This window comes from Bidens hawaiensis, unplaced genomic scaffold (genome assembly GCF_021521415.1).
Source record: "Bidens hawaiensis isolate Kalapana, Puna unplaced genomic scaffold, B.hawaiensis_p1.1 tig00019341_1, whole genome shotgun sequence".
Taxonomy (NCBI): Eukaryota; Viridiplantae; Streptophyta; class Magnoliopsida; order Asterales; family Asteraceae; genus Bidens; species Bidens hawaiensis.
The window spans coordinates 338,929-349,888 of record NW_027492936.1 but is presented as its reverse complement, the minus strand read 5'-3'; the positions used below and the strand labels follow the sequence as shown (position 1 = coordinate 349,888).

The window sequence follows — 10,960 nt, the reverse complement described above, 5'->3', positions numbered from 1 at the left end:
CAATTCTTCCATGTCAGTGTTGTATGCGGATGAAAGTTCAAATTATAGAGGATCGTTGATATATAATAAGCTTTCTCCCAATTTTGGTTTATATAAATTGTTTGATTGAATGTGCCAGTCTTGTTTCTTCGCATGCGTGCGTTAAAGTTGCTACAAATTTTAACTGACAAAAGTAACAATGGATTGTCGATACAGGAGTAATAACACAAAAACTCTCTCCTTTGGGTTTGTATCTAAATGTTTGCTAGAACATGTAAAATAAAGTTGACTAATTGTATGAATTATATGAAAGGGCTAAACGAATTCTACTAAAGTTTATTATCTATTATCTACGCCACAAGACTCATTTCTGAATATTTTATTTTTTTTTTACCTTTCAAAAAATGGTTGTTTTCTTTGTTTTTTAATTGGTGAAAAATTTTGTTTTCAATTTTTTTAATTGGTTAAATGTTTTTTTCTTTTTGTTTTTTTCCTAGATTCGTAACAACCATTAATTTTTTTGTTTTACTGAAATCGTTTTGATTTACCGCCACAACGTCCGGGGCTAACAATGCTCGGGTTTTAACGACTCATAGCGTAACTTGCAGTACCGACAACGCTTGGGTTTTACAAACCTCCGGGTTTTGCCAAACTTTATTTTAATTCCGATACCGTAACAAACGTAAACGAAATCTATGAAATTCGCGTTGACACACCGCCGAAAAGCTCGGTTTTTTATTAGCTACCCCAGCTTTGCTGACTCAGCACCACAAACGCCCGAATACGAGTCGACTCGACGTTTCGTATAGAAGTAAAGTAGACATGTCGGTGCCACAAGATTCATTTTTTATTATTTTACTTTTTTTTCCCTTTCAAAACCTCAGCGTCAGGGATCGACCGCGGCGTTACCCTATTCGCTCACCTTACTTTTTGTTTTTATTTTTTGTTTTCGTTTTGTTTTAGTTCTAGTACCATAACAAATGCAGTTAATGCTGACTAAATTCGCATTGGCTAGCTGCTGTCGTTCGGGACCAACCAGCGCTACCTCATTGGACTACCTCAACTTTTATTCTTATTTTTTTTTTGTTTCAATTTTGTTTTAGTTCCAACACTGTAACGGTCGTAGGTACTATTACCTGAATTCGCGTTAATTCGTCACTGCAACACCCGGGTTTTGCTGACCGATTTTACCGCGCAATTTTCGCAGGTAACTCACTAGTTTAATATAAAACACAAATGAGAGAAAGTATATTATCATACATGAAAGTTGTTCCCAAAACCTACAAATGAGCCTGCATAAATAGATATTCATGTAAGACGACCCAGTGGCAAAGACAAAGCTTGGACAAAACTCAATATGTGCAAAAAATTTCATAAATGTGTGGGTGTGTGTGTGGGTGGGGGGGGGACGGACCCCGAGCTACAAAGAAGCTGCACCCCTAAGACCACCCATGAATTGAAAACGTATCCGAAATATTAACCCCTCAAAGTAACCACCAATCTAAGAAAAGAGTAATTTAATAAAAAGAAAAGTTTACTTTTGGGGGGTTACGAGATCGTCTCTTCACTCTTCACTAAGAACGCGTGTCGCTGATATGTAAATTTAGCACATCGCTAAGAACACCGTATGCAGTTTCTTTCCTATTCTATTCTTATAAAACAGAAAGGGTATATTCGGAAATCATGATGTGCTATTTGTACTAATGACATGGCATAAGCATGGTGCACACTGGGTGCTACATATGGAGTAGAAAAGATTGAAAAAAATCTTAGTCCCATAACCAAAATAAAAAAGCTGCCTTTTACACCTCAATCTGATCAAGAAAAATAAAGGCTACATCACCATTTACATTGTTTGCTTTTCTTGCTCTTGTCGTCGGCATGTGACTTGTTTCCATGTTGATCATAATATACTTTTCTCCAACGTCAGCACAATATTAACAACTAATGGATATCTATGAAAGCAATAGTCATCATATAAAAGTTTAATGTGTAAATTTTATCGGAAGGACCGACATCACCAAAAAAAAGATCGAGTAGCCCAGAAAAAGGTTAAGAACTTCTAAAGTGAGCGAACGTGGTCAAATTGGGCGAATCCATATTCAGTTTTATGGCCAGCATTCAAAGCACCATTAACTATGACACATAGGTGACTCATCCAACTAAAAGTTGTGTACGTACTTTATCAGCTTATAAATATCATCACCCAATAAATTCGGCATTAACAGAGCTAGCTTAATTCATACCTTCAAATCAATAATAATAATATGGATAACAGACTCCCAGAAGCTGCCATATGCATTCCAACAAGGGGACTACTTCTTACTTCCTCAAAAATCAATGGTGTAGAAAAAGAGAGTTTTGCGGTCTCGAAAAATCATGGTAATTATAATTAATCGTCTTGTGCTAATAGTAGCAACTAACAGTTTCATTATATTACTCTCTTCCTTAATCTAACAGAGTTTAATTTACTTTGCAGTGGGCTTAGGACACAGACTAATAGATATTATTAGACACAAGTTGAGTTATGATTCCAATATCCTACCACTAAAAATCTTCAGAAAGAGTTTCAGTATCAGGGACGGCGAGAAATTGTTACATGCTTCCCGATGCTACATATACACTACAGCCGGTGCGATCTCGGGCATACTCTTCATCTCTACTGAAAGAGTTGGCTTTTGCAGTGATAAGCCCCTCAAAACATATTCTACCTCAGGGAAGCTGTTAAAGTTCCGATATAAGGTACGAAATTAACCTCTTTTGTAACATCTTGTGCACCATATATATGTTTCAGTTTTAAAGCAGTATCCTGACATAAATATTGTTCTTGTAGGTATCTATCCCATTGAAAAAATTACATGGAGTAGAAGAAAGCATGAACTTGAAGAGGCCATCTAACAAGTATGTGGAGTTGGTAACTGTGGATGATTTCAGCTTTTGGTTTTCTGGCTTTCCAAACTACAAGAAAACCTTAGAATGCCTCCATCAGAGATTCGGTCTTGACTGCTTAAGTGATTAGTCTAGATCAGTGAGGGATAGTTGGTAGGCTTGTACATAGTATGATGGCAAGACATTTTTGTACATGGATGTAGTAGTAAATGAAATAGCTAGTTGATCATGGATTATATATTTGTCCACAATATGTAACTTCATGACTGGCTATTGGGATGACATACAGGAAATCACATATTTGCCTAAAAAAATTATGTATTAACTACTTTGTGTATGGGAGAATATGCATACTTTCGTTCGCGGACTAACGACCAATGTTTTAAAAACCAGTATCTTACTCACACTGGATTTAGTTCAAAAACGGTATAACTGGTTGAATCGGAATGTACCAGGAGGTTCAACCGGGCTGAATAATTTACCGTGTGATTCCATATAAATACAATTTCAACTCAGAAAATAACCCAAAAGTACATTAATAAACATAAAACTTGAACCAAATATCACACTTGAATAATGATCGAGTTAGATAGAAAGTTTGTACTTTGTATACGAAATTAGTCAATTACAAAAGATGTAAATAAACCAACATTGGATTTGCATGATACAAAATTGGTTGATTAGCAAATCGTCGTTTACCTATTTTACTTGTTTCAATTTTATCCGCTATATGTTAAAAGTCATTTTTTAAAAATATGGGTCGCAAAAAAATATCAAAAAATCTTTTGGATTTAAAACCGGTTTACTGGTTTAAACCAATATATTTAGAAAAACCACCATGGTTAAAATATTGGTTGCCTTATGAAAATCCGGTATAACCGGTTTAACTGGCCGGTACGTTCCAGTTTTTAAGACGTTCCTAATGACAACGATCCAACTTTTACCTTTTATTTGGTTGTTACTAATGCAAGTCTTAATCATAGTTACCAAATTCATTAAAGTACCCACGAATTGCGAATTGAATCGTGTTGTACCCAATCGGAATTCGCTACGTTCCGCATCGCTCCGGTACGTTGTCCCAAACAATCGAACTCGATGTTACAAATCGCTCCCCGGCTTCAATCGATCAATATGGGTTTTCCAAATCCAATTTCAATTCGATTCGATCGTTGTTGGTTCTCCGAATTAGGTCTTGAAATTCAATTATCAATTAAGGGGTACGATTAGGGCGAATTAGGTCCAGAAATTCGAGTTCAATGGACATTTTTAGAGTTAAATGTTAATAAATTATAACTGGAAGAAGAAGAAGAAGGAAGAAGATGGAAGAGAAAAAACGGTGGCTTAAACGTCAGTCTTAAGTATTTTAGGGTTTTGGTAACATTCTTTACATTTAGTCCCTGACATTTATACTCTTAAATAAAAGCTATTAAAAAGTATAAAATTAGCTTGTTATTTTAGCAATTTACCTCCTATATTTTCATTAGTTTACATTTAATCCTTAAACTTATAATTTTATGCATAAAAAGTATTAAATTACCATTATATATATACAAATTATAAATAGATACTTTTTTATTTGGGTACATCGAACCGAACTTCATGGTACACCGTATCGGTTCGTACCGAAATGAGCCTACCCCTTCCATACCGAATACGTTAGTGTTAGCGAATTGCGTACCCGAACCGCGTACCCGTACCGGAGCGAACCGCGAATCAGGTAACTATGGTCTTAATTATCTTAAATTTGGAGTTATTATTAAGCAGAAAGCGAGAAAAATGGCAGATACTTTCTAGCAAATGTTGGTAGATAACGCAAAAGGAGGGATGGTTATTATAACATCAAAAGTTGATCCTAACAATACAATGTGACTACATATGTTATTCTAGTAACTTATTAAGTTTCGTCAAAGTAACCAAAATATTAACTAAACACTTAAATTAAATAAAAAAGAGCACTAAAATAGGCATTTTAACATAAATATTGGAAAAAACAGGGATTGACATTTATAAAATAGACATATTCAAAGCCAAACCAATCATACAAGGCCAAATAAGCATGCCGTTTTCAAATCATTTTTTGAAAAGTACAATAGCTAGAACCACAAAATAAACCAATAATATCATAACATACGTATAGCGCAGCTAAGTCTTAGCCGGCTCGGAAATACATCAACTGAACCTTTCTTCATTTATTGACTATCCACCTTACTAACATCTTATTACCGATCCTAGTTACTATTGGTCAATATATAGTAATTTACTAGCAACTTAATGGCAAGTAAAATCAATGGGGTGATAGCAATAACTAAGTTATTTACAACCATTTATTATTAGTAATTGAGTTACTGTTGATTATCATTTACCATAGAAAAAGTTATTACTTTTTCGGCTTTCATGCACCTTTTCACCAATATACAAATCTAAAGCAACTTCCAATGGCTTTAAATTTAACTATTTATTAGAAAATTTTTGTACTTTCCAAAACTTACCGATTAATTTTCATCCAACCTTTGGCATTTTTTGTTGATTGGATTCACTAATCATGGTAAGAACATAAGTAGCTAGATAATAATTATACGGAGCTAGTGATTTCGAGAAGTTTAACTTTTGGTTTACCGTTTTGTAATTAAAGAACTCGTTAAGAAACCTCCATCGTGCTTTGATATGGGTCTATAGGATAAGAAAGTTAAACCACTTTACACGTCCATCTGATTAAGCAACATAAAGGCCATAATCTCACAATTTGCTTTGCTTAATTAATTAGCTTGGTTATGGCATTTGCATGTGATGTGTTGCCATGTTGAGTATAATTATATGCTTTTTCAACTTCTGTGCATTACAACTAGTGGATATCTATGCAAGGAATAGTCAGTATGGCAATAAAAAGTGAATTTTTAATCTTAATTTATCTAAAGGAAAGATATCAATAAAGGCAAAATCAAAGTACGTAGCCCATAAAAAGGTCAACTTTCTAAAAAATGAGCACATAAATCAAAAGTTGTAATTCAGTCAAGCTTTGCATGCCCTCACATAGTCACATGAGAGGTATCCATAATGGCTAGGTATGCATAAAACCTGGATTTAGGAGCTGTTTGCCAATTGCTAAACCATTAAGTGCTGAATCATTAAGATGTCTGAATGGCTAAGGGACTCTGAACCAGTAATGGCTAAGGGACTCTGTATCAGTAATTGTTGTTTGGTTGAATCTCTGAATAATTTGCAGAATGACTATTTTACCCATGTGTAGAAGTACAATAAACAAAAACAAGATAAAAAAGTTCAAAAAAATTGCCTCTACAGAAATCTGTTGCTAACGGATTGATTTAAACACCTGCACATCCCAACGGTAATACCCGGTCATACCCGGTTTTTGGGTATTTACAGAACCCGACATAGAGTATTAGAAAAAAACCCAGTCTGGCCCTGCATCGTATAAACTGTCTGTTGCTGTTGCTCTTTGGGGCTGCACTATTTTTTTACTTCAAACTCCATATTTTTTTGCATTAAAACAAGATGGTAATATATAAACAAATAACATAAAAGTGCATATATATTAGAAACTTAAAAATATTACAAAGATCCATCATAAAAAGTAGAAAAAATAGATAAAAACAAAGATAGTTCACTTCCGGATTTCAATTTTTTGACCCGTTAAGGCATCAAATCATATCATCATTTGGTAATTCATTGTCTTTGTTTAGCCTTCCTCTAGTGGGCTCGACATTCCCATTTCGACCTCTTCCTCGTGCATTTTCGTCCAACGGATTTTCTCTTTAAGTGACAAAATGTTTTGTATATAGAGAGGCAAACGCAAATCATCTAGCAGGTGCAGTGAACCAGTTATCACCAATTTAAGTGGAACCTGCACAACGTTATATAAGTTTGTCACATGCCAATGCTATCGTATAGTTACAAAGTTATATAAGTTTGTAGTTGCAGTGAACCAGAAAACCATAATGTACTATTTGTCACATGCCAATGTTATCATAAGAAGGGTTTACAAATCATTAAAAGAGTATGCAGAGAGAACCAAGAACCAAAGCAATTGTAGCCGAAAAAAGCATAATATTCGGTGGTTATTTATATCAAGAACTGCTAATGTGATTACAAATAGCTACAACAAGATGTAAATTATAGTGTTCTAAAAGCACAATGCCCATATCAAGTTAATTTTAAATTAACATGTTGAAGCTAGGTTAAAAATTCATAGAGCAACAATTAAACTTTAGCCAAAACTAATATGGTGAAGGCTTGAATTTCTTCTCTGATCATATTACATTATTGGGTTTGAAAACCTCAAATTGTTTTATAACTTGAACTAAAAGTAGCATAATTTGAAATAACCCAATGACCGGTTACCATAAACATAAACATTCAATCCAAGGATTAGAAATTAAACAAAAACCTAAACACAGCCTGAAGCTTAACAATTAACAAGAACTCGCCTCGTTATTGTGCTCTTCTCGCGGCATCTCAAACAACCCAAACCCTACAAAAGAATCCGTAAATCAATGAACTATTTAACTAACTTAGAAAGAAAAAGAATCAATAGGACTTACCAATTAGGGTTTTATTTGTCAGGGCGAGGAAAGAAGAAGAAGAAGAAGAACAAGGCCGGAGGAAGAAGATAGTTGGGATAGGATGTGTACAACGGTGTTAGGTGGGATGCTGCGACGGTGGTTGGTGGGTAGTCTTATGGACGAGGAGGAGGAGGAGGAGGAAGGCAGGGTAATCAGGTCTTATTATTCATTCAGAATCTGAACGGGCAAGAGGCTCATTCAGATCTACACTTTTAACGAACCAAACGCTCTTATGTCGACCGAATCAGACCTGAACCATTAAGAGGCCTATTCAGACCCAAACAAATGTGTCACTTTAAAAAATAAAAATTATCTTGCCATTACGTGAGATGAAGCTTAGTCGATCGCATTCTATTTTCTTCTCTAGTGCCTTGTGAGAACTGTCTCACCACCTCACCAGAACGGAACAAGATACAATTGGAACTGTTGATATAAAAATACTTAACTATAGCTCTATGGTTGGTCTCAATGCTATCCTTAGGCCTTTTACAATAGAGGTGTGCGATCCAAGATAGTTTAATATATGATCATTTGCCACATCTTTTGTCCTTCCTTTTATAGAGTATATATAATGGTGTCATGCACAAAAATGATATAAACCTGTTGAAACAAACAGGCTGGCATATTAATAATAATTTGCGCTTCTTTATGTGATATATACATTGTTATTTTATTTTTTTTTTCAAAATAGGATATTTAATAAGGTTCATCCTTTTGTTTTGGCAAAAAAAAATGAAATTAAGTTAACCATAACTAAAGCTGAAAATGTAGACATATATACCTCACATTACCTGATGGGGGCACACATACCGTTTCAAATAGCCAGCCGGATAGAGGTTGAATGACCATTTTGACCAAAATTTTCAAAGTTTGACTGTCTATGGTCTAAAGGCCGTTCTGATTAATAATTCTCAAAGTTGGCGCACAATGGTTAAATCATGACCATTATCATAGGTTGCAGATTGGCTAGTTTATCTCTCTAATTCAGCCTACCTTCACAATGATCACGTAAAATTTTTGTTGTTTCTATTTTTTTGCACCAAACTTCGTGTTTCTGTCGTTCGTGGATGTTGTCCAAATCCCTGACACTAAGAATTGGCGTTGTTGATACGCAAATTTAACACATCTCTATACATACATGACCATACAATTCTTATTGGATCCAACTTAGAGTTTAGAAATTGGTATGCAGTTTTTCTTTATTGTAGGACACGAAAGGTTTATTTGGAAATCAACTATGATAAGAAAGCTACCTTCTTTACACCTCAATCTGATAAGCATAATAAAGGCTGTATAACCACTTGCATTTATTTAGTTTCTCTTGTTCATGTCATCTGCATGTGACTTATGTAAATTAATATGCCTTTTCCAACTTCACCAGTCACCACATTACCATCTGATGGATGACCATGAAAGATATATAGTCAGCATGATAACAAAAGTAAATGTGTGTAGCTTTATTTTATGCCCAACTTTCGGAACCAGCATTATGATGACACATGATAGATGACTCATCCAACCAAAAGTTGTTAAACTTATGCCATCTCTATCAGCTTATAAATATCATGATCCAATATATGTATATCCTACCACTTAATTGGCTTTGAAGGAAAATCTCCAGAAAGAGTTGATGGTGAGCACTGACCAAAACCCAAACCCAAACCCAAACCCATACGACCATTCAAACAGTGCGATCACCAAAATGAATCGATGCCTCGCAAGTTTGAGCATGAGTATCACGACCCATCTGCCTAAGCGCAGCCCAACCTCTGTTACTATACGAAAGACCGTTGATGTCAAGTATATAAAGACGGCTCTCAAGCGGTTGCAGAAGACAATTGATCTGCAATGGAGGCTAAAAAGGTGGAACACTTTTGTATAAATTGTAGAGTATAAACGGATCTGGGTGGGTCAACCCGAACCGGAAGAAGCTTAACCCAGTCATTAAATTGGTGGACTGGTTTCCTGAATTTACATCTTCCCACAAACTCCACTATCTAGTCCTTTAATTCTTTGTTTAGTAGAGCAAGCTTTCATGCATCCATGTAAAGTAGATCAGTAGCTAGTATATTTTGATTTCCCATTTTGTAATCTCAAGTTATTCCAGTTTAATTTGAGTAATCATTTCCTTCCCCTATACTAAACTAGTAAACGCACCTTCTCTTCTCCGACAGCATAAGACAATCCAGCAACCAACAAGCTGGTAATAAATTAAAGGGATTAGCCATAATAATCAAATAGCTCTACTGTCATGTTTAGCAAAACTTCAATTTCTATTCATGATATTTACAATATTGTGCATGTCAAAATATACATGAATTTATCGTCCGTCCGCCCGCCCGCCCCATATGAACCATAACCAGTTAACCACCAACAACACGCCGAGTGGCCTTAAAACTGTTGGAAATTTGGTGTATGAGATGAGAACTCTTTTAATGTTAAACATTTGTTGTCTCTTCATGTCCCCTAAGTAATGTTAAACCTTAATGTTTTAATTGATCCATGTTAGTTGATTCAAGTTAATGCTTAATTAATTCAAGACGCTTCATGAACCCTATGATTATTGTACAAATAGAAGGTTTTGTGTCTTGGTTTGAAATAAGATAAATCTTGGGCAAAAGAAAAGGAGTTAACACTTGAAGACCTACACTCTCGTTTAGATACTGTTTTGGGTGCTTGGTTAATCTCGGCCGCACAACTACTGCTTATTGTTGTTACGCCTTGGAAACAAATTCGTGAGCAGGTGAATACTACTTTAAGGGAAGCGTATTGAACATGCCGCCTCAACAAAAGCTTCTCTTTTATTTACCTTATATTTATATTTAATCTTAACAAGGGATGATCATATGGAGAAAAATGTTAAATATATTATTCCTTGTCAAATATGCATTTCATATTCATGTTTGTTTTATAAACAATGTGTACTATGTAATTTCTACAAATAAGTTGAGCATCTTTATTTATTTTAATAGGAAAACCCAATTGTTTCCTACAAAACCACCTCAAACATGACCTGGCCCCATGATATGTGCATTGTAAACCAACCCAAGAACCATTTACACTATACATCATCACTATCATGTATTAAGGCGAATTGGGCACTTTTACACCATTTGGCTCGTTCTTTTGCATATTTGTGTAGGGATCTCATTAGCTAGAACAGATATAAGAAGCAACCAATTTTATCCACTCACTAGCTCAAGTTTTGAGTTTTTCAAGGAATGTGTACCAAACTAATGCCTTTAATTAACTCATGAAAGTTTTAAGGTAATTCACTTGTAAATTTAAGGCTGACTAGTGTAATTCTTATACTCACGGGTCAAATTTTGTGTTTTGGGGTGTTATACCTGAAGGTGTTAATCCTGAGTTGGTTCACATGTGAAATTGGTTGGATAGAGATTAAAGGTGTTTGAAGATAAAGAGATTTGTTTGAGTTTGAATTTGCATGCTTAGTTTAAATGGTTAGGGTTATCAGTTTATATTTAATTAATAGAGTTTAAGTTAGATTAGGA

General features: G+C 34.9%; 1 protein-coding gene across 1 annotated transcript; it reads left to right on the top strand.

Moving 5' to 3' along the window:
- The first annotated feature begins 2,246 nt into the window (after positions 1 to 2,246).
- Positions 2,247 to 3,147, top strand: LOC143558154 (GEM-like protein 7). The gene is made up of 3 exons (XM_077047048.1): positions 2,247 to 2,361; positions 2,459 to 2,721; positions 2,813 to 3,147. The coding sequence occupies exons 1-3, from the start codon at positions 2,247 to 2,249 to the stop codon at positions 2,996 to 2,998; spliced, it is 564 nt and encodes a 187-aa protein (XP_076903163.1). The 3' UTR covers positions 2,999 to 3,147.
- The last annotated feature ends 7,813 nt before the right edge of the window (positions 3,148 to 10,960 follow it).

Excerpts from the sequence above, each read along its gene's own strand:
- LOC143558154 (XM_077047048.1), top strand. The coding sequence starts at position 2,247 with ATGGATAACAGACTCCCAGAAGCTGCCATATGCATTCCAACAAGGGGA. Across the intron at positions 2,362-2,458 it reads TGCGGTCTCGAAAAATCATG|TGGGCTTAGGACACAGACTA; the intron begins GTAATTATAATT and ends TTTACTTTGCAG. Across the intron at positions 2,722-2,812 it reads TGTTAAAGTTCCGATATAAG|GTATCTATCCCATTGAAAAA; the intron begins GTACGAAATTAA and ends TTGTTCTTGTAG.